The following is a 25,137-nucleotide window of genomic DNA, read 5'->3' on the forward strand; positions in this document are numbered from 1 at the left end:
TTAATTGCATGCTTTACAAGGCTTGCACGTTACACATGAATATATAATTAGTATGCTAATGTAAACACACTGTCTTCAGCAGTAGAAAAAAATAAGTATTTTCCTCCATACAGCAAAGTTCAAGAGCTTTATATCCAATGGTTCTCACCAACAACCCTATTATTCATCTCCCCACACACTGAAGTGTATTCAAATAGAAAATTTCTACATGTATAACTAAATATGAGGTATTAGTTTACAACATACTAATTCATGACAAAATTCCAGCCTCCAGCCCAAAAAGGTGTCTTTACACTTCAGTGAATTACGTCCCCTACCATAAGCTCAGCGACAAAACACGTTAGCTTCAGTAAGGCAGAATTTCACTGCAGACAAACTTATATTTAGTACCTTTTACTGTAGTATGCAGTAAATCACAGCCTCAAGCTGACCACTGAAGTAGCAGGTTCATCTTAAATCCTTCTTTCCATTAAGGCTTCAGCATTTTTTCAGTCCTTTCTGAAACTACATTCTGCATTTCACGAATGTACCACTAATGAACTGACTGGCTAAACTGGAAATTTCAGCTTTTACTTGACCAAATAAAGAAAATTAATGCCAATTACAACATGCCAGTATTTTTACTCCTCTGAAAAGTTAAAAGCAACCGAAAATCATAGGTCTGGTGGCTTGGGGTGTGGGAGAGAATTTCCTGTTTGTATGTTAAGTAAACCACTCTTGTTACTTCGTACAAAAGATTATTGTCATTTATTTTAAATGTTGTATACAGAATACTAAGTTTTCTCTCTGCCTCCCTTTTCAAGTAGATGCTGCAGGACACTGAAAATTTTTCATGGGGAAAAAAAATAAACCAAAACTAAACCAAACAGAACCAGGAAAAAAAAAAAGTACCGCTCAAGTTCTCAACTGCATTCGAGCAAAACTTGAAGCATTCAAGGCCAGGCTGGATGGGTCTTTGAACAACCTGGTCTAGTGGAAGGTGTCCCTGCCCATGGCAGGGGCGGTGGAAACAGATGAACTTTAAGGTCCCTTCCAACCCAAACGATTCTATAAAAATAAATTTTCTTAAAATAAACCTCCTTCAGTAGTGTGAAAACTAATGGACTAATTTGTATGCTAGTGTGTATGTTTCTATAGCTCTGCTGCTATCAGATAAACTCTACTGATCTTCTCTAAAAACAATTTCAACTTTAACAAGTAATTACAGTCTTCTCTGCACAAATAAGAATTCTGTTTTCTAAAAAGCCATTCCTCTGTGTACCTGGAACAGCAACATTTAAAGGCTATAACTTTTTGCTATCCTGAATCAATCTCTCATAAAATAAATTATTTCCTAAAGATTGTTTGAGATCCTATCTTAAGACAACTTGCATCCTTTAATTGTATTGTCAGGAGGAATTTAGTTTGGACGTCTTGAGAGCTGTTTCGAGGAAATTATCATTTCTTCCTGGTATCTTTTATAAAACTAAGTACATCAGGTTAAAAACAAAATAATAATAGCAGGTTAAAATTTTGAATGAATCTAAATCAGTGTAAAAAAAAGTCAGTCAACAAATTCTGAATTATCAAGATACTCTAAAATAACAGGTAAAATATTTTTATATCTATACGTATTTTCATACATACACATATATATAATTCCAACCAGTCCAATGCAACGACAAATAACAAAGCCACCTACATTTTAAATAAACATGGAAGACAGAGTAACAAATCAGAACACCTGTAATACGGATTATTTTTTTTTCTTTTACAATTACAAAACAACAATTACTGAAGGTGCAAGGATTAAAGCATGCAAAAACCATACACTGTATACACCTTACTGCATAATGTCTCAACGCGTAAGACTATAAAGGAAACAAAGCAAAGTGGAACAGATTCTGTTCATAAGACAGAACATCAAGTATTAGTTTTCCTTTTTCTTTTTCCCTTTTTGATACTTCCATTGGAAAATAGGATTTTGAAATAGTTTCTTTTACATACATATTAATGTTTAACCTACATTTATGTTTTATGCCTGGGAGGGGTTTGGTTTGGGGGTTTTTGGGGGTGTGTGTGTTTTTTTCTTTTTGTAAGGTATGTTACAGCTGATGAACCGGTCTAATTGAAAACTCCACTCCTGCAAAGATAAACCAGACCCTAGATGAGAGACTATCGAAAAGATTCAGCTCAAGATGACAATACTAAAATTCAGGTGACACTGGATGTCTAAGCTCTTATTAGGACTTTAACGTCACTAGAACCAAAAAAGTAACCCAGCCTTAAGCATACACAATGCATTTGATTCAGCTGCTTAAACGTAGGCTTTGATGACTGAGATATATGGCAGTAATAAAGATACCTGCTTAACACACTTGTAGATCTGACAGAGGACGTAGACTTTTTGGATCAGTAGCTAAAGGAGGAGGATAACTTGGGCTATCTCAAATTGCTGATATCTATGATTAAGTAACTGCAACAAGCACCTAATGGCTGATTAGCTGCATTATTCTCTATGCATCATATACTGGACCTCCACTGACTACAACAGGAGCTTAAATAGTGCATGTATAGAGTTCCACGTTTAGATTTTTCTCCTCTGCACAAGAGTTCTGTGACACTGTTAATGAACACTATTTCTTCAGGAATTACAGCTACCTCTTCCCACGAGAAGAATTTTAAGTTACTTATTACAGAATTAAAACCAGTACATTTACTAAACCACAAAACACAGTTCCAGTTAATCTCAAAATAAATAAAATTAAAAAACAAAACAAAACCCACCAAACAAACCCAAAGCATAACTATTTCAAACAGCAGCTGGAGCATTATTTTTGCCCTGAGGCTCCAAAGACTCCAGGTTGAAGAGTTCCCAGTGCGTGCCGCAAACACAACATTCCCTAAGCATTTCTAACCAGCAATGATAAAAATGCATGACATACCAATTTAATGTATACAAATGTTTAAAAGATCCTGTCTTTCCCCAGACCTAGTGCTTGGGAAAAAATGCAAAAGCAAAGAAGATGCTAATACTCTGTTAATTGGGAATTTTCTTTTCTTTAAGCAACATTTAAGAAAATCATTCCTATAACTTTAAGATACTCTCCTCTAGAAACTATGTCTGCTCTCCTATCAAAAGAGTTTGTTTTCAAGGGAATGTGAGACCCTAGATTTCTCTTCTGCTGATGTGCCATGTTACAGTAATTAAGTTTTCACATTCAGATATGTAAAAGATAAATATTTTTCTTAGATGTAATGCATGTTTTAACTATTCTGCACATTTAACAAAGTCAGAGATCACAAGGCAATCGAAGGTTATTGTTTCCACTGTTTAGACACAACACAGCATTTCATGATTAAGCATTAGATTTTAATCAGATGTTAGCTATAATATGCTGAAATGCTTTTCATTATCAAGACCTTAATTTTCTTACTGAGATATTTTGAGAAGCGTAGATTAGTTGTCAATGCATTTGTCACATACAACAAAAAGAAAAAAGGGTGCAGATTGGGGAAACTTAGCATTTTGCTTAAAAATAGTCTGCTATGTGAGAATCATTGTAGCTTCCAAAAGATAATTCCTCCAATGGATCCCACTAGTTCAATCAACGGTGACAAGCTGACACTAAGCTAATGAAGTACATTCTTGTGCAAATAGGTTAGCTCCTACAGAATAATTAAGTGCATCTTTATCATAGCAATCAGGAATTTCCTTCGAAGTAGAACCACCAAAAACTTGGAGAAAAATTATACTGAAGGCAATATGACAGCAGTATTAAATGACACATTTCTATGCAATCTGTGGAGTTATAAAGCCAGCTGCTATTAAGATTTCTGGAAGTTTAATGGGAAAAAAGTTTTTAGAGGAAAAACTTAAAAAAAATGAAATTAGTTTAGACATTTCTAGAGAGGAGTTCAAGAGAAGAATGATTGACAAGTATGGCGAGCTGGTGATGTAAGTTACTATAATGAAAAAAAAAAGGTAGCAGCAACTAATGAGTCAATACTAGATGAAGGTAAGAAGAGTAGAAAAAAAGTCACTAAAGCTTTGGAAGGGAAAACTGATATACTTACAGATAGGTATTTTTAATGCAACAGAGAAAGGGATGCCCAAACACATGTATGACAGAAGACGCTTAGTCAAGTCAAGATAAGAAAAATTACACTTAGAGCACTAATTTGAAAAGGTATCAACAACTACGAAAGAAAAACATTTGTCAAATCCTCGAAAAAATGATACTCTAAGTTAATCAGGACATAAGTGAAAAAGAAAGGAGAAAAAGAAAGGGAAAAAGTCTTACAGTTTTTTCTTTGAAGGAATTGAAATTCTGTACAAGACAATGAAAGTGAAGCACGAGGAATTAGCTGAAGTGGAACTATGGGGATTGCAGACACGGGATTCGGTTAAGTCAGAGAAACTGAGTTATTAAATATATTGCTTTTCTAACATTTCAGATGTCTGTAACAAAGGAAGGGTTATACACTGACTAAATTCTGGGCCCTTTCCCCCTGTGTCATTGCAAGAAATGAAAGAAGCTATAAATCCCTACTAAGTTAACTGGGAGAGAACAAAAAGACAGAATTAGCAAATATACAGAACTCATTTCATAGTCTAACAGTCTGAAATACGACATGCCAAGAAACTGTATTAAACAGAAAGAAATAAAAAACTCAATGCAGCAACATACAAACTTGTCAGGTCAACTGCTTACCTAATTCCAATTCTAAACAGTCAACCAACCACAACTAAGGGCGGGGAAAAAAAAAATATCGAACAAATTTCCGAATGTGAATTCTTTAGCATAATGAAAATTGCTTCAGATATCCAAACTGAATGGATAATAAATTTAATTATTGAGTTTACTCAACTCTGATAAACCTCTGAATAAGTTTCTGAATCATTTTTATGCAAGTCTAATTGTTCTGTCACAACACAGTAAATAGCACTACAGCATATGAAAGGTGATGCATGACAGTTTGTTATATACATTAAAACTCTGTAAACACATGCATCCACATCAGAAAGTTGAACAATTTTAACATCTACTTAATAATCTTCCCCTCAGAAAGATTCATTTACCAATTTCCAGAAAATATTAAGCACTCCTGCCAGCGAAACAGACCTGTTCTTCATAGCAATGACTCTAGCAGTTAAGGTGTTTAGCTCTTTTCCCCTGAATACTGTTTTCAGCGGTATTTTGCTTTCTTGCCTATTTATTTTTTATATATGCAAACATGTATATGCATGTTTACATACACATATATGTATACAATGTATGTATGCCTATACATATATAAAACATACACAAAACAGAGGCATAGAAGTTCTCTTACCACTCCAACAACATGAAGGAGAGGTGTGGGTTTTTAAGCCACATGATGTTAAGTACACTAAAAGGCAAAGACTAGTGTGTTTCATCTACACTGTCATTGGTAAAAATTACCCAAGGGTATAGTGACATTAAGGTGACTGCAGCTCAAGATACTCTTCTAAAAACGCCAGACTATGCAACATGAACCACCTTCTTTCTTTCTTTCTTTCTCTCTCTGTTCTTTCCTGTATGTCTTTAAGGCTTTTACCACCCTTCTCCCCACCCAAGATCTGTTCATTATCTACAGAAAACCTTAATTAAACAGAAAAGAATAAAATTAAACTTAGAATTTCATAAATAGGTAATTACATCTTCTTTAAAGAGAGAAATATACTTGCAATTGTACATGTACAAACTTAAAACAATAAACATGAAAAGTGGAAAGAATAATAGCAGCCTATTTTCCTGCTGCCCTGCCTCTATTTCCCACAAAACACTCTATATTTCTCCTGATCTTACACATAGAAATAGTTTCAGATGCAATATATGGAAGTTATAAAATGGCAAAGAAGACACAAACTTCATGATACACAGAACAAAAGGGAAAAGTAAGTTTAATTCAAGGCATTTTTTTATTAAATTTTAGCTTAGGCTTATTTTCAAGTGTTTTGCTTCGCAACTGGGACAGGTCAAAAATCAAATCAACATTAATGTATATTATCATGTTAATTTTTTTGGCACTTTCCTCTTCTGCCTCTGGGTTTGTGGTGGTTTTTTTTCCTGTGGTGCTAAGACTGCGTAGGAAGAGGCAATAAAAAAATTGCACCAGACTAACTATAAAGACATAAACAAAACCTTGAACTTACAACAATCTAAGAACAGAAAATAGTAGATTTCTTTTATGTTGTGCATTTTATCTAGTAAACAGGTAGATATTGCTAAAAAAATCAAATCCAGCTCTTCATAATGCAGAACAAAATAATTATTACTCCAAAAACTCTCTTTAAAGCTTACCTCTGTATCCTTACTGATCAGTGAAGACGGTCCTGAGGCATATACATTCTCACCTCCTTCTGAAGGAAGGAACTGGTAATTCACAGCCTGATAAAGAATCTATAAACACAAAATAATCTCTTACCAGTCAAATAACAAAATGTAAGAAGTATGACTGATGTCGTAGGAAATGCAAGAAATTCTGATGTAAAAGCTTCCATGACAGAAAAACAAGGGTGTGGGAGAAGACAGGGAGAAGAACACATAGGTATCTTTGGCATCCCCTCACTGTTGTAGCCCCAGACAAAACCACCTTCCCTTCTCTGTGATTTTTGTGCAATATTTTTCACATAATGTAAGATATTTTAAAAAAAATTATATGCACCCTGCTATACTATGATAACTAAAGAACTTACATGAAAAACAGCCATTATCTGAACTGTGCCTCTGTGGAGCTGCCAAGCAAGTGTTACACAAGATTGTAGTTTTGTGGGCAAAAGACACAGTCGTTCAATATCATATAGTTAGCATGACTTTCTGATAAGGTTTTTCAGCATATATCTATCTACCTACATACAGAGACAGAACATGTAGGACAATTAATGGACAGACCTGAAAAGCTTATGCTTATTTTATGGACAAAGTAATTGCAGAAGAAACTGAGCAAACATGCTTTGACAGAAATCATTACTTAGGTTTGGCTTCTTGGGGCAAATATTACATGAATCATCACTGCACTTTTGCTACAAATGATACTGCACTAACAAAGAAACCTGAGCAAGATTCAGCCTCAAGTTTTGTGAATGGAGAAGACAGAGGATCTTTTCTGTTGGAGAAGTGGGATGCAAGAGGGTAATAACTAGTGGCTGAGCAGCTGCACTTCATTACAACTACCAGGACATGAAGCCTTTAGAAGGAATGAGACAGCAACATAGAAGCAGTGAATTGACAGAAAGTATAACTAATTTTCATTTATACATTGTCAAAAGTTTGTCTGACTTCAAATTCTAATGCTAGGTATAGGCACATAAGGGGGGAAACAAGTTTTTATTTCTATATTGTACAGATATCAGTTCCGCAATAATTCCACTTGTGTTTAAGCTCATAATTACACTTACCTCTCAAATTTGAGTGCTTTCATGATAAAAATAAAACATTAAATAGGTTGCAGGAGATAGACTTTTATTTCAAATTCTTTGTAGCATTTTATTCTGATGTTACCCTGTCCCTGAAGCAGTACAGACTGCCTTCATATGTTGCCTGTATTTCTCATACACATTACTACAAAGGCAATTTTGTAAGGAAAAAGGGTATGCATTTGCAGGTGCCTTAGACTACATAAGTACTGTACTCATTGCTCCCTTCTCCCCCGTTGTTCAAACACAGAATTCAAACCCTCTAAAACAGACCTATCTTTGTGTAATACAAACATGAACATTGTGAATTCTTAGACTACTAATACAATTATGAAATCTTAAACAAGTAATAGTATGTAGGCCAAGCTGTAATTACGCTGAACAGAAATTGAACGTTTTGACAACCTAAATTACCACACTGCAGTTTCAAATAAAAGTTTTCAGAAGGTTTGCTATGTCACTTGGCATAAGTTGTATTTAAATGCCACAATTATGCATTCTCACATACATACTATGATCAGCTGAACACCTGAGATGTGATTCTATTAAGTCATCAGTCATTGCAGAGTTAATATGGCTCAAACATAAAGCCTATTGTAGTTGTTGAAACCATTACATGGCTGAAATGAGTGGGAAAAGAATTTCATTGTATATTGGGTAGAGATCATGAAAACGTTTGAATAAACATTTAATAGACATTTACATGGGCATTTAATGAAGTTGCATCAGAAAGTGTAAACACTTGGAAAACACAGAAAAAATTATTTAACCGCATTTGGAAATAAAACATTTAAATGAGGCAATAAATAAAGAAAATAAAAGTACTAAAGGCAGAGAATACAATTGCACTTCTACTGGAGAAGCCAACTAAACATATAAAAATGCTCATAAAGAGACTTCATTTGTTGAAATGTAACACTGAAAGAAGAAAAACAGAGTAGAACAATTATAAACTTGTAGGGGGCTGGAATTTAAGGGAACAAACTTCAAAATGAGCACAAGTCTCCTTTACTTCGGTAAGCACTGACCTTGCATGAAAATAGTTTCAGGAACACCCACCTGGGTCTGCAATGAACTGCTCACTCCCAACAACGCCTCTATGGAACTTGGGGGACAGTGTGTCAGAGCAAAAGCCATGAGCTCCTGACGCATACCTAAATCATGGTAGCCTTCTGATTGCCCAAGCTGACTGCATACTTCCCAGCTCTTAGAATAACCTACAAGGGAATACAAAACATACTTCTGAGGTTGGTAAGCTTCACAAGTGATAGGAAGATGCTGCATAACTCTTACTGGATGAGATAAAGGAGGGCATGTGGCATTCGTCCTGACACTTTACATCCCCTAAGGAAAGAACCATAAAGGCTCCATAAATCAGAGATGTAACTCAATGTTAGACTGACCAAATACATAGAAGATTAATTATTATCATATTGTAGATATCAGTACAACAGGCATCTGTAAGCCTACACACCGCAGTAAGAAAAACAGCATGATATTGAACACCTTACTGGAGTGGCTGTAAATTTAAAAAAAAAAAAAAAAAAGTACAATGTATCACTTGCTATATTAAAAGAATCTCAATTCATCGCAAATTTCCCCCTTCAATCCCAAGGCAAAAAAAAGAGCCAAAGAAACAAATCCCATCTTCTTTAGTACCTTGACACATATATTTCATTTATCTCCACTCATCCCCAGACAAATACAAATTACATAAATAGCACAAGTATTTTAAGAGTTCTGAAAGAATGGTAGACATCTAAAAAGTTGTACATTCCTGCTAGCTGCAGTCACATATTTTTATCTGCTTGAGATGGGTACAGTGTAGAAAGAATAAAAATTGTGGTTCCCAGAGGAATATAGAAAAGCTTCCTAAAGTTACTGAACTATTAGACATGTAACCATCTTCTCACATACAGTATTTGCTGTATACAGCATCCATTCCACGGAGATGCCAGTTGACTTCCACAAACAAAGCATAACTAATTTTTGAATGAAATGGACCAATCTGAAGTGCAATACTTCACAGTAAGCAAAGAGTCAGAACTCTGATTACCACCACCATCATCATCCCATGCAACCCCCATTTATTCACTTCACCTGTGGCCATGAGCTCCTGGCAATGCATACTAGCTGCTTTGTAATCCTGGAAACTGAGAGCTTGTTCCACTAAAAGGATTAAAACTTGGCCTTTTCTCTCAATCTGATCATCTCCTGTAAGAAAAATTCAACATTTTTATTAGCTAACTGGAATTAATGGTCAACTTAAACTTGATGTTTTATGTCTTAGGAAAACTATATGCCACAACATGAAAAGCACATCTTGAAATTGAAGCAGAAACAAAATTATCTGCTTTTTCCTGAAAGAAACAATAAAAACAGTATAAAACACTGGCATCATAACTGGCTTAAAAAAAAAGAAAATTACACAGCATGTTATGTCTAGGTAAAAAAAAAAAAAAAACCAACAAAATAAACCACCTCACAAAAACAAAACAAAAAAAACCCCATGAAACAACCACATAAAACCCAAACAACAATTTTGAAAACTGTATTTATGTGATGGCCAAGATACCTTAAATGCCGATTTTTGATATGTAAGTGACATAAATCAAAACACTGACATAGGAAAAAAACTTCTGTGAACCATAAGAAAAGAAAAAATTGGAAAATTTTAATTGTTTTCGTACAGCATACAAAGCCCTGGATTAAATTCCCACTTCACAGCCAAATGTGATCCAAATCATGAGATATGGAAGACAGAGGTATTTTAAAAACCCTACTCTCATAAATTGAGCAAGTACATCAAACTATTTTTTCACGCCATACACACATCTTGGTCACCAGATCTTCTGGACAACACCTCTTTCCTCAGTTATGAGTTAAAAGTTACACTTCAGATTTCATTTATCTCTTCTGACTAGAGTTTCATCAAGAATCTTTGTAGGAAAATGTCCTGACCTTAATTTTAATACATAAGCATTCACAGATGAAAAATTAATCAGACAACTCACCCCTTTTTCAAAGCTAGTTGTAGTTAATACAAATAACATTTACACCTGCAACCCTTTACCAGGCATCTATTTTATTAAAACTTTTTCCAATTTACAGTGAACACATGAGACAAAGTTATTTACTGACACCAGCTGGTCCAGTCTTGTGCTCAAAATAGCATATATGTCTATGCACTGTATGACAAGGTGACTAAACACAGGAAAAATCATCTCATGCTATTAATTTTAATTGAGGAAAGAAGGATGACAAAAAGCTAATAAAAAAGAGTGGATTTTTTCAATGCAAGCTTCTTGCTCATGTTTCTCCCCTATTATTAAAAGTGATTTTACACAGTCACTGGTGTTACAGTCATTTGAAAAGGACACTGGTTTATGAAACTGTATTACTGTAACTTGGGAAATCAAATATTTCAGAAGGTTAAACAGATCCAGTTCAGAAAACCATTTAAAGAGTACATGTTCTTAAATTACATAGCTGTTATTTTTAACTCTACTTTGCAGGTCCATCAGCGCAGGCAAAGTAAATTTCTTTTTAAAGCTTTCTCAAAAGAAAAGATGTAGCAGTTGCACTAGAATGACATTTGGGGAAGTGAAGTTACCCTAATTACTCAACTCAGTCTAAATTCCCCTAATCCTTGCATGTCATGACTAACTCAGCTGGGAGAACAGGTTGGCTTCCTATCATTTTATCTTTCGGCTTCTTGTACAATGTACTGCCAACACATGATGTTGCAAATTAATCACATCCAAGGCTCTTCTGTTGCAAAAATTTGCCCTCTGGAACCTGGGAACTTCTCATTCGGGCAAAAGCAATTACAGATGACAAAGAGTCACTTCCAACTACACAACTTAAATGTGAACTGTCATTTTGATAAGCAAGAGATCTGTACTTGCCACTCACCTTCTGATGCCCACTTTGTCCTGACAGCTTTACTACTTTACACAGAGATTTGACTAAGTAGCAGACACAAATAAAAAGCAAGAGAAGTACTTTTGTTGCTCAGATTTTAGCTAAACAAAATAATTACTGCTATTTATCACTACTTAAAAATCAGTGGAATTGGAGGGAAGAGGAACACTTGGAGCAAGGAATGGTTTTCTTCTTAACTATGCTTGAGCAGTTGCATGCTAACAGGTCCCCCAACCCCAATGTTTTAGCAAATTATTTTTGATGCAGTAGGATACATCTCCACATGTTTTACAAAAGCACAAACATAAAATATAAGGATCATTTCCCTTTCCATCCATGGCTGTACTTGCTCATTTTATCTCCACTGTTCACTCATTTAAATTTCCATTATCTTGACACATGCTGTTATGCCACAGAAAAACCATCAGCTCTGACATGACGAGTGAATCCCCTTCAATGCACAGCCCGTCTTTTTTATGCAGCTTTTGTTGCCTCAGCAGTACAGTCACTTAAAATACTACCTGCTGCAGTTTAGTCTTGGTCATATTCTATTGAAACATGAAAAAATTCATTGCTACAGCTTTGCAATGACTCATTTGAAAGTATTTTTAATAATAAAGTCTTCTAAAAGTCAAAGTTTTGAATTCTAAATTGTTCCCCTTGCCATTCTGACAGACATCCAAGATATAAAACCAAGAAAGGTTCAATAACAAAAACTACCAAAATGGTGACCTTATTATATTACATAGTAATTCTGCATTAAGCCTTAATGTCAATGTCTGACATCCAGACTTAAACAAATCAAGTTCAGAAACCAGAAAGGATATCTTAGTTATTTTATTCCCCTTTTATTATCTGTGAAAGTTTGCATGTGTTCAGCTCCTTTGGATGATTGCCTCTTTACATCGTAAGATTTACATTGTAAGGGTTACTCCACCCAGTAAGATTAACAATAAGATATGGAAACAACTTCAGAGACTTATGATGTTTAACATTCAGATAGGAATTGATACAAGCAGATATGAATGACATCACACCTAAAAGGAAGTTGTAGCAAGGTGGGGGTCTGTCCCTTTTCCCAAGTAATAAATGATAAGAAGAAAGGAAACGGCCTCAAGCTGTACAAGGGAAGGTTTAGATTGGACATTAGGAATTACTTTTTTTCCCTGAAAGGGTGGTCAAGCATTGGAACAGGCTGCCAAGGGAAGTGGTTGAGTCACCTCCCCTGGAGGTATTTAAAAGAAGTGTACATGTGGCACTTAGGGACATGGTTTAGTGGTGTGTCTTAACCTTAAGTGCTAGGTTAACAGTTGGGCTTGATGATCTTCAGGGTCTTTTCCAATCTAAATGATCTCATAATACTATTACAAATTATAAGAAGAAAAATACAGACGCTCAGAAATAACAGGAAATAGTTTTTCTTCAGAAATAAAGGATATTCAAAAGCTGAAACATTGAAACACTTTCAATAAGATGAATACTACTTCTGAGTGGATGAAACAACATTCTCTTGAGTGAAACCAGGTCATAAAAACTTAAAAAGTCACATAGTATCAAACTTGGATGTATAATTCAGAAATTCCATGTCACCTGCATTTAGGATGTTAGAAACCATCTGCATGGTTACTTCCACATGCATTAAGCAATAAAGTCAGTGCTGAGGAAGGTAGATTTCAACAATAAGCTTTGACTTACTGTGAGGAATATGAGTAAAGCTTAAAGTTACTAGAATTAACTTACGGATATTAAAATTAAGTGAATTACCACAAAAAGTTGTAAAAAAAGAAAACAATGAACAGAAAACATTTCTAGAGAGCCTGACTCAAGAAATACAGGAAACTCACTAGATATGCACAGTAACAGTAGAAAAAATGCTCTTAGTTTCTGATACATAATCATTTTCTTACTTTTTTTGCTCCTCCTATTTTGTAAGCAAGCAATTGCATTAAGTGAATTGTTTCACACCCTTTCGTAACAGAGTGTGAATTAAGTGATGATCACAAGACATAGAACAGCTCCAGCTCCCTGAGCAGATGCAGATTTTCCAGCTGTCATGCTGAGCACATTCCCCCTCACTCACTTTGCCAATCTATGAAATTGGGAAAACACTTGTGTGCTTACTTCACAGAGGTTTACAGAGACTTGAGGCTTAAGTAGAGTTCACTCTCATTAATCAAATACTTTAAAGCAATTAATAAACTAGGTGATATATCATTACCTAAGCAACATTTTAGCTTTGATAAGTATGAATATACATTCTATTACTCACTTTCAACCTTGCTCTGTAAACAACCTATATTCAGAGAACACAGCTCCTAAAGCTCCTTAGGGATGACCATGTGCAGTCTACCCTTGTATGCACAGCAAATGCATTCTTTCAGAATTGAAATTAAAATATATACGCTCATAGTATTTTATAGGCTATATATTATATACAGTATAACATCGCATATACTATATACATACACATATGTATAGAGTTTATATAGGTATGGATAGGTGTAGCAAGCAGGTCTTTCACAATCAGTAACTGTATGGGCTGGGGTGGCAGGGAAAGCAAAGAGGGGGAAGAGCTACAACAAATTCCATCAGTCAGCAGATAAAGCAGAAGAAAGCACTCTACTGGTAGATACACACAGTGGTTCAGGAATGGAAGGGACTGCAAGTTTGAGCATGCATAACCAATACTGGCAAGTATGTTCCACAAAACAAAATTAGAACTTCTTTCACAGCAAAGGTGGCTCATAAATCAGGATAATTGTACAAGTAGTGAAAACCAATTAGGGACAAAACCCAATTCTTTCTTCCAGTTGTGTTTTATCTAATTCTTCATTAAGCAAGTCCATAAAGTTCAATCCCTAGATTCTTTTTCAATATCCAGACTCATCCCAATATATCTCCATAAAACCATTCCCTTTCATCATAAGCTGTTAGAAATCAACTTACCCTTTCTCAGTAGTTTTAAACCTCCTAACAAAGACCATCTGTGCTATAACTGCAAAGAAGATTTTCCTTTTCTAATATTCAGTTTAAAATAACATATACATATTCACAAATCTTTTAATCTGCATGTGTGAGATGCCTCTTCAGCTACAAACTGATTTGTGGAATAATATTAGTGTTTCTTAACGTTCTTATGGCTACCAAGTTCTAAAATAACTCTTCATCATATTAATAATTGTAATTAACCAACTCAACTTACTGAGCCAACACGTAAAGAAATGCCATTTCTAAATGTCTTGTTTCAGTATCTTTTTAAACCTACTATCAAATTTTACAAGACTCTTCATTTACAGACTATGATTAAGGCTATGCCAGCATTCCACTTTTTTACAGGTATTATTAACCTGGATAATAATATCATACACAACTTTAAATTCAGTGTACGGTTGCCTATTCTACCACTCACTGGAAGTATATACAGCAGTAATTGAGGACTAAAGCGTAAAGCTCTACAGACTTTCTTTAATTTGTTGGGAAAAGCATCTGCATACATGACTTAAAAGAGCAAAGGTAATTAGGCTTCCTTTGTATGCTTTTGGAAACCCTTCTGAATACTCATCAATGGAATGTAATGTCAGGCACAAAAATATCTGCAGTAATAGTGGTAGGCTGTTTATAGCTTTCAAGTCCAGAAAAGCTAAAAAATACTAAAGCAATAGTTTCTTAAAAATAAAGAAACCTGTTTTCCATATCTCATCCCCTACAACAAATAAGTTTAGATAAAATTCACAACTACGGCATTCTCTCAATTAACCCGTATGTTGCTCACAAATGAATATCCTGTAAAGAAAATATTTCTCTATAAGCAATATGACTAGTCAGCTGTCAGTGACAGTGAAATGGTTTATAATCACAAAAGCTTAAAAATACTTAAAAAAAAAACAAACCAAAACCAAACAACTCGCCCACAAAAAAACCCCACCACATCTACCACCAGACAAAGTCACTACAGGAAATGTTTTATTGCCATCTTTTCCTTTCAAATAAATGTTTTTCAGTAACCAAAAGATAACTGTGAAAGTGACAGAGTTAGGTATTTATTTAGTATACAAGACAAGAAAGCAAGTGTCAAAGCAGTATATTCTTTACCAAGATTCCCTCTTGAAATAGACCTTTACTACTAAAATACCATATTTACCACAGCAATAACCATTAGCATTATTCCTGAGGTTAACCATTAAAGTCAGAGCACTCAATACTCTTAGAGTAAATATGTAATTTGTAGCTGTCCTGGTTTTGGCTGTGATAGAGCTGTCACCCATACAAGTGAGCTGCAATAGAGAAAGGTAGCCGGTACTTCAGGGCATTAGCTGTGAAAGAGATGATTTATTATTACCAGGACAATCCACGGTCACCCACGCATCCCAATGAAGTTCTATGCCTATGACGTATGTGGCAGAAATTGATACAGAGCACACCATCATCATATGCCAATTCAGTGGCAACAATGGGTTGTAAACACAACACACCAATGATGGATGAAGTGATTTCGCCATCTGCAGAACTACGAAAACAGTACCTCTGCTTCCATCATCTCCAGCACCCACTCCTCCATCATCTACCTCTATAATGTCCATCATCCACTCTCCACCTGTATGGACCCGCATCTCAGCCAGTAGGTGCCTTTCTGTTTGGAGGGGAGAATATAGGAGATACACACCACAGGGTACCCTGCAGTTACACCTGCAGGACCACAGCAAGGACATGAAGAGGTGGGATGGAAAGCCTAACTCAACCCTGTAGACACAGATGCATAATTACAATGAAAAACAATCACAAATGGGGAGATTTCCAGAAAGGTTGCTGCTCCAGTCTCCAGAGGACAGTTTCCCAGACAAAGTGATAGGGCTGCCTTTATTCTCTATCCTGTGAAAAGGAATTCTAATCCCTTCTGGCAAGACACAAGTGAGGGGAACCACTGCATGCTACATCCACTTTGCACCACTTGTCGTCCTGGTGGGGGATCCTATGACCAGGATTAGGGGGGGCCCTGCCTCCAGCCAGGAGGATGACAGGGATAACTGGGTTTACGGGACTGTGTAGATCCAATAGTCTGACACATTGAACTCAGAGGAATATAAAGCTCTAGTAGATCCAGGTGCACAGCGTACTCTAATGCCATCAAGCTATGAAGGGGCAGAACCCATTAGTATTTCTGGAGTGACAGGGGGATCGCAACAGCTAACTGTATTGGAGGCTGAAATAAGCTTAACTGGGAATGAGTGGCAAAAACATCCCATTGTGATTGGCCCAGAAGCTCCATGTATCCTCTGCATAGACTGTCTTAGGAGAGGGTATTTCAAGGATCTGAAAGGGTATCAGTAGGCTTTTGGTATAGTTGCCTTGGAAACAGAGGAAATTAAGCAGCTTTCTGCTTTGCCTAGTCTTTCAGAAGACCTATCTGTGGTGGGGTTACTGAAAGTCAAAGAACAACAGGTGCCAACTGCTACTACAACAATGCACCAGCAGCAACACCATACCAACCAAGACTCCCTGATTCCCATCCACAAGCTGATTCACCAACCAGAGAACCAAGGAGTCATCAGCAAGACCCATTCACCATTTAATAGCCCCATATGGCCCGCATGAAAGCTTAACGGGAATGGAGATTAACAGTGGACTATCATGGCCTGAATGAAGTCATGGTGTCGCTGAGTGGTGCTGTACCAGACATGCTAGAACTTCAATATGAACTGGAATCAAAAGGTAGCTAGGTGGCATGCCACCACTGATAATTATAAACGCATTTTTCTCAATCCCTTTGGCTGCAGAGTGCAGGCCACTCATCTTTCAGTCTCCGGAGATGGGAGCCATGAGTTTGTTCTCTGTTCAAAGGTACACACCAAGGCACTGTAGATGCTGATCTATAACTAACGCACTAGGATAACACTACTGGACAAAATAGTTTGTATTGTTAAGCTTCACAGAATCACTGTGGATTTGCTCTTCCTTCTCTCATACAAAAAGAATCACACAGTTTCAAAAGAAAGTAAAACAAAAATCAGCAGCATTAGCCTAAAGAACCCAGATTATTTAGAAGAAAAACTGACAGATTTTAACTTAATGCAGGTAGAAGCAGAGAGGAGAGGGAAGCAGCTGTACAGCAATCTTGTCTTATGAACTGATCCGAAGAAACTTTTTTTTTTCCCAAAAAGTCTTGCAAACAAGGAAAAATAAAGTTAATGCCTGTCACTCTAGTTTTTCTGTAGAACAGAAGATTACATGTGAAATGAACAAATATATAGATTGGATCCAGCTAACTAACATGGTACCATACCATCCCCTCCCCTCTGTCATCTTTCATGTAGCAGTGCTATGTAACAGGAACACTGAGCTTATCACAGTCACAATGCCATTTCCAGTGCTGTCTTTCCATAGGACATGGGTATTTTGGAAGGTCAACAACCTAATTTTTATACCTCTATTCATAACCTCATCCAATCCCTTTGGATAGCCCCCTCCTATATATATTTAATACTATGAAAAAAAATTGCCAATACTAAGCTTCCTGAAAACATAAGAAGAAAATTGTTAAATGATTTAACAAATACAGAGAGAAAGGAATTAGTCAGCCATGCAACAGTGACAAAGCTGGAATGCATTGATTTTTATATACCACGGTGCATGAAATACAAATCTGTATTTTATATTTCTGTATTCTATTGCTACATCAATAAAAATAGCAGTATTGTATTTGCAGTTGCACCGATGAAGTATTTTTCAAAAATCGAAAGCTCTGTCAGACACTTTAGGTAGGCCATCTAGAAAATGAAGATAAAAGAAAAAAATCATCTAACATACTTAGGATTTGATCCTTGAAGACGTTCAGCTTCTCAAATGAATAGTCAAGCTAACACATTATTTGTAGTGTACAAAGGAGACACACAAAGCTGAAGTTTATGCATTATAGATGACTTTCTTGTCTCTAACTTAAATGGGACTATTATTAAATCAAACTACATTACTTGACAGAGACAATAAGATTTACTGGAATTTTAGTATTATCAGTTAACTGTAAGACAAACTATTCTCAGTCACAAGTCCTCCAACCTGAAATACGCTTTTACTAAAAATCCAGATTAGACAAAGCTGGTTTTTTTTATTTTACATATCTGTGGAACATCAGAACAGCTGACAGTATCAGCTGTTTTACAGATAAAATATTTCATTCATCTAAAATTATTTCATTCCTCCCCAATGACTGGTCTACCACATAATTTTTTGGTGACATCCTCAAGCACACATTCTAACGATAAACTCAAATGTCACGAAGTATAACACAAATGCATGTTGCATTGCAATTCAGTGTCTTATTAGCACAGCTTACCTGCAACCCTTAGCAAATTTGCAAGTCCCAAGAGCTTAGCAGATTGTTTATAGTTTGTTGGCATCTGAGCAAGACAGTCCTTGATGAGACTAAGTCGATCTGAACATAAACGCACTGTTGAAAGAAGAGCTGGTGTTAGAGACTTCATAAATGAACCTTACTGCTGTATTACCGGTTAAACAATGCAGGCACAGAAAGAGTACTAGGGAATATAAAAATGCAAACACAATCTGAAAACTAGCTGAAAGTTACTTACATACAGATCCTCAATTATACCGATAAACAGAAAGTTAAAACAACACTATAATATACCCAGCCCCAATCACTAGCAAGTCGTCAGGCTAGAAAGGGAGGAATAAAAGGGACCCAAATGAAAATTTATTTTTGTTTCAGGTTTTCAGACTCAATGCTTTAAAGTTCATATGACTAACCACATGCCTTTATACAATTATCTTTTTAAAATATAATTTTTGCAACGTTATCAGAAAGGCTGCTAAAACAGACATTAACTTTCATTCGGAACGTTGTAAATAACTAATATTTCATGCTACATTTTATTGTAGGGTGGACAGGATATATCATACAGACTGAAGGAACTGTCACAGGCAAAATCTTCAGCTGTTTTAATTTACATAAATATTCCTGAGCGAGTGGAGGGAAAGCCTGCAAATCACCATATCCTGTCAACCATATCCTGAGAAGCTTATAATTAGTACTGTGTTTCAAAAAAGATTTTATCAAGAATTAAACAATTACATTAATTATATAAAGTAATACCATGAACCAATTGCAGTGCTCTTTTTAGATAGTGGGTGACTAACTTCAGGCTGCTGCTTTAAAAAGGTAGCATTTTCATACCATTCAAGTTTCAAAACACAGAAGAACAGCATGCAGATCTTCCACTTAACACTTAGTAAGACATTAATGATTGCATGAGGGATAAGCTCCATGTGCTATTGCACAGTTTAAAACATATCTTATTAGGCCTCAATAAGTGCTATGCAGCACCTGCATAATGAAAACTCTATTAGTAAGTTCTAGAAATTAAGACTAAAACAAATTAAGAATGGGGAAGCAGGAAAGGGTTACACTTTTGGTTTCACTTTTAATATTTTATCACACATATATTAGTATACAGCAGTAAAATGTTTTCATTCACTGATTAAGTAAGATTTTTTTGTAATATTTAACATAATTGAAAGTAATCTGATATAATACCATGGGTTAAATACTCTCATTAAAGAAGGAGTTCTCTTCACCCTTTATGTTAATAAGGAGTGTCCAAACCAGATTTTATTAAAATACATCATAATTATAGTTCACAACCTTAACTTCTGAGTTTGCTAAAAATGCAAGGGGGGGAAGCTCTACAGAATACTAAACATAAAAGACTTGCTAATTCTTATTGTGGGAATAACTGATCCTTAATGTTATTTTAATTACATTCTATCAAAGTAACTGACCATTTAAAGGCTTTCATTAAAACTTTAAAACATAATTTTAATCTTATTAATTAGATTTACATGAAAGATACTGAGGAACGGATAAGTCAGGATCATTAATGAAATTACAGGCATGATTTCACATATTCTAATTAATCTAGATCAGTTGTACTACACATGGCAACATAATATCGCATTAACATTACATTATTTACAATAAAAATCATGTGCACACTGCAAAAGATGAAGAAAATATGTTTACTTTTCTACAGGCTGAACAAACTGACTAAAAAATAATTCTCCTCTAGATATCAATATTGCAAGATACAGAAACCAGACTTATTCTCAGCCCAGAAACGGTAAGATTTCCGAATATAACATATGGAGCATCAGCTTACTTTGAAGGAATACTAGGGAAACAAAAGAGTAGTTTGTTGTTTTCTTTTTGTTAAGTAACAAAAACTATTTAGAACATTCACTTCATTTCCACAGACCCACAAGTGCTTCCCATAAATCCCAGTATTCCTCTGCACAATGCCACAAGTAAAACATCAGCATGTTTCATTGGTACTCTGTGCTCAGCCAGTTTTTTAGAGTGCTCCCAATACCCATGTTCATGCAGTTTCACATAGTTGCCCACACACGATACATTAAAGCTTTACTGAAGGCCAAGTAGTTGAGCTGTCTTGTACTTCTTTCACTTAGAAAAGTGGAGGGTTTTGTTAAGTGTATTGGGTTTGTGTGGCAAGGTTTTGGCAGTGGGGAGACTACAGGTGTGGCTTCCGCGAGAAGCTGCCAGAAGCTTCCCCTTTGTCCAACAGAGCCAATGCCAGTTACCACTGAGCCCATCAGAGATGCTGGTAGCCCGTGTGGGATAACCTATTTCAGAAGAGGAGAAAGTTGGTGCACAACAGCAACTGCAGCCAGGGCAGAGGAGTAAGAACACGTGAGAGCCGCAGCCCTGCAGCCCCCAGGGCAGGGCAGGAGGAGGCCGGGGGGGCTCCAGGCGCCGCGGCAGAGGCTCCCCCCAGCCCGCGGCGCAGCCCCCGGCGGGGCAGGCTGTGCCCCCAGCCCACGGAGCCCCCGGGGGGCAGCTCCCCCCCCGCAGCCCGGCAGGGCCCCACGCCGGGGCAGGGGGTGCCCGAGGGAGGCTGTGACCCGCGGGCAGCCCGCGCTGGAGCAGCTCCGGGCAGGGCCCGCGGCCCCGCGGGGAGAGGAGCCCGGGCCGGGGCCGGGCTGCGGGCAGGGCCGGTGCCCCCGCGGGGACCCGCGCCGGGGCCGGCCGGGCCTGAGGGGCTGCGCCCCGCGGGGGGACCCACGGCGGGGCCGGCTGGGTGTGAGGGACTGACCGCAGCCCCCTGCACTGGGGACCGTAGAAGGGAAATAAAATCAGGGGTGAAGCTGAGCTTGGGAAGAAGGGATGGGTAGGGGGAAAGTGTTTTAAGATTTGGTTTTATTTCTTATTACCCTACTCTGATTTTTGATTGGTAATAAACCAATTTCCCCAAGTCAAGTCTGTTTTGTCCATGATGGTAACTGGCGGTGATCCCCCTGCCCTTATCCCCACCCACGAGCCTCTCACTGCATTTTCTCTCCCCTGCCCAGCCTAGGAGGGCACTGACACAGCGGCTTTGATGGGCACCTGGCATCCAGCCAGGGTCAACCTCCACATAAAGCAGTGAACTAACTTTGTTTGGCACAATCTATAAGCAATAAATTACACTACAATACAGTCTATTTTTCCCTTTATCTCATTGTCCGTATTATCCTTTCTTTCCAACTTTTGTCCAACAACTTCCCATACCACTGGAGTCAGAGCTCCAAAACATTATTTAAAGTTTTAAACAAGTCATCAGAAGAAACACCTTGTGAAAGCTCATTTCTCTTGTCATTGGGTTTTACATACCTCAGAATGAAACAGCCCAGTGCAGACATGAGAACTGCCTACACGTGAAGTACCTCTCTCCCCACCCATTACTTTAAAGCTCATCAGCAAATGAGCAAGGACAGATTATTTTGCAAATAAAAGGTGAGTTCAAACTATTTCTGCTGAAGTTACCAGGAACTTCAGATGCTCAGTAGTCTATTAAGAAGTTCTGCTAAAAAAGTCCCAAAACACAGACTCCAAATGCAGACATCTTTCTCATCTCACGTCAACAGAAGAATGTTTTTTTAAGAAAAACCCAATTTTTTGGTATGTGTCTGTAAGCTGTTTGGAAGCAGAAAAGGGACCTTTTTTTTACCCATGTAACATGAGTTTAACCATGTAACACTCATGCAATAGTAAACTATATTTCATGCATATTTATGCCCGTGATTCAAGTAATCACATAAAGAATGAAAATATGCAGTACCTTGTAATGGTAGTACTTTCACACCAAATTCTTCAAGGTAGCCAAGAGCACGAATGAGATCTAGCTCCTCCTGAATAGCACTTGGACAGTCTACAATAAGCTGTAGACAGCACCTAAAAAGGAAGGAAACAATTTTTTCTAAAAATTGTTAAATAAATTTGAAGTTAAATTTGTGGGAAAAGTTCAACTGTGAGTATGAAAAAACCCACCAAAACCCAACAGTGATTTACTGTGCTTATGGAACATCAAAATACTCACTAGTGCTGTAACACACACTGTAAGTGTCTGGCACTGTGTCTCTGTCATGGCTGGCTAAACTTTTTTATGAAATTCTATTCTTGGATTGCCACAATCTTCTTCACCTAGTTATGGTAAGAACATCACCTAAACCCTACTGAAATTAGACCTGCAATGAATTTAACAAAAGACATCGTAATATAAATGAATATGTAATTATTTAGGGAAGTATTTCTTGTATCACTACTGTATTTTGGTGTTGCTACATAGTAGATAAAGACTGATTTGAATCCACTAAGATAAAAACGAAATTCTGCAAAATCTTGATTGGAAGTGAGATGTTAGAGCTACTGTCAAAAATTCAGTTTCCTTAACTAGGTTCAGCAAATGAAACAAAGCTGATTAAAAAAGAAAACTATCAAAACTGCTCTGAAGATGTATATATGCAACTATTAATAAAATGTTACTTTAAGTAAACTTTTTAAAAATTATGTTTTATAACTATTACATTAACATAATCAGATTTTACATATTTTAAAATAAAACTTGTATTCTGGTACAGCATATTCATAAGCAGTTTTATTAATAGATATTTTCAAAATATGCAAAATACTTCCACATGCAAAATAGCCTCAGTGTTTTAAAATGGCTTAATTCATCATACACATTAAACATATTTTGTTTGTGCAATTTGTTGTATGGTTTTTATCTCTACATGTTAAATAAGAAATAGCTATGTTTGCATAAAAAATAAAGTTGTATGGTAACTACATTCCCATCTGAACCTGTCACATTTTTCAGGAGCACTGACAAACATTTTCAGGTAAAGTGGAAATTAAAACAGGAGCAGAAGGAAAACGAACTTGCTAAAGAGAAGAAAAATATGTTCTGCCTGAAACAACTCCTACAGCAAGACTACTAGGAGACCTAAACTCTGTGATAAACACTCAGGGAGGTAAGTTAAGTTACCATGAAACAACTGATTGGTAACAAGTCAGAGAAGGACCAAAACAGCTTACTAAACAGAAGTAAACACATGGTCATACATTCATAGCAAGTATTTGAGCTATTATTTTGAAATATGACCATAAAAACAGAGATAAAAGTTAATGACAGCAAACTTCTAAAATACTAAAAACAGTGATACTTTGTATTTCCAGAGTCTTCTAATGGAAAAGACTCTCAGTCAAAGACTGGTGGGGGAAGGGGTGGGGGCAGAATTAGAAAATAAACCTTAATTTTATAATGACATTAAATCACCTTTTCATAGCAATTATAGAATGGGTTGAAAGGACCCTTTAAAGATCACCCAGTCCAATACTCCCTGCAATGAGCAGAGACAACTTCCACTAGACCAGGTTGCTCAGAGGCCCACCCAATCTGACAACTTGAATGCTTCCATGGATGAGGCATCTACCACCTCTCTGGGAAACCTGTTGCAGTGCCCTCACTACCCTCACTGTAAAAAATTTCTTCCTCGTATCTAGTTTAAATCTACGTTCTTTTAGTTTAAAACCATTACCCCTTGTCCTGCCACTAAACACTCTTGTAAAAAGCTTGTGTCCATCTTCTTGTAAGATCCATTTAGCTACTGAAAGGCTGCTATAAGGTCTCCTGATGCCTTCTCCAGGCTGAACAACCCCAGCTCTCTCAGTCTGTCTTCACAGGAGAGGTGCTCCAGCCCTCTGATTATTTTTGTGGCCCTCCTCTGGACTTGCTCCTACAGGTCCGTGTCCTTCTTGTGTTGGGGGCCTCAGAGTTGAATGCAGTGCTCCCAGTGGGGTCTCACAAGAGCAGAGAGGGAGAACCACGTCCCTTGACCTGCTGTCACAGTTCTTTTGGTGTAGCCCAGGATACAACCGGCTTTCTGGGCTGCAAGCACACATCGCTGGCTCACATCCAGCTTTTCATCCACCAGTACCCCCACATCCTCTGCAGGACTGCTCTCAATCCATTAATCACCAGTCTGTATTGATACTTGGGGTTGCCCAGACCCAGGTGCTGGACTTTACGCTTGTCCTTGTTGAAACTCATGAGGTTCACAGGGGCCTACTTCTTGAGCTTGTCCAGGTCCCTCTGGATGGCATCCCACCCCTCAGGCCTGTCAACTGTACCACTCAGTCCAGTGTCATTGGCAAACCTGCCGAGGGGGCACTCAATCCCAGCGTCTATGTCATTGATGAAAATATTAAACAGTACTGGTCCCACTACGGATCCCCGAGGAACACCACTTGTCACAGATCTCCATCTGGACATTGAGCCGTTGAATGCTACTATCTGGATGTGGCCACCCACCAAACAGTCCACCCATTTAATCCATATCTCTCCAATTTAGAGAGAAGGATGTTGGGAGAGGGGGGGAACCATGTCAAAGGCTTTACAGAAGTCCACACAGACTGCATCTGTGGCTCTTCCCTTGACCACTGA

At 37.1% G+C, this 25,137-nt stretch overlaps 1 protein-coding gene across 1 annotated transcript in view; it reads right to left on the reverse strand.

Moving 5' to 3' along the window:
* Nucleotides 1-25,137, reverse strand: part of NBAS (NBAS subunit of NRZ tethering complex) — a 183,642-nt gene that overhangs the window by 96,830 nt on the left and 61,675 nt on the right. The window contains exons 31-35 of the mRNA XM_040597509.1: nt 22,474-22,586; nt 18,678-18,791; nt 9,524-9,637; nt 8,483-8,640; nt 6,309-6,407 (exon numbers count right to left, since the gene is read on the reverse strand). Coding sequence (XP_040453443.1) covers nt 6,309-6,407; nt 8,483-8,640; nt 9,524-9,637; nt 18,678-18,791; nt 22,474-22,586 — 598 coding nt within the window. The remainder of the gene's footprint in view (nt 1-6,308; nt 6,408-8,482; nt 8,641-9,523; nt 9,638-18,677; nt 18,792-22,473; nt 22,587-25,137) is intronic.

Source organism: Falco naumanni, chromosome 6, assembly GCF_017639655.2.
Source record: "Falco naumanni isolate bFalNau1 chromosome 6, bFalNau1.pat, whole genome shotgun sequence".
NCBI lineage: Eukaryota > Metazoa > Chordata > Aves > Falconiformes > Falconidae > Falco > Falco naumanni.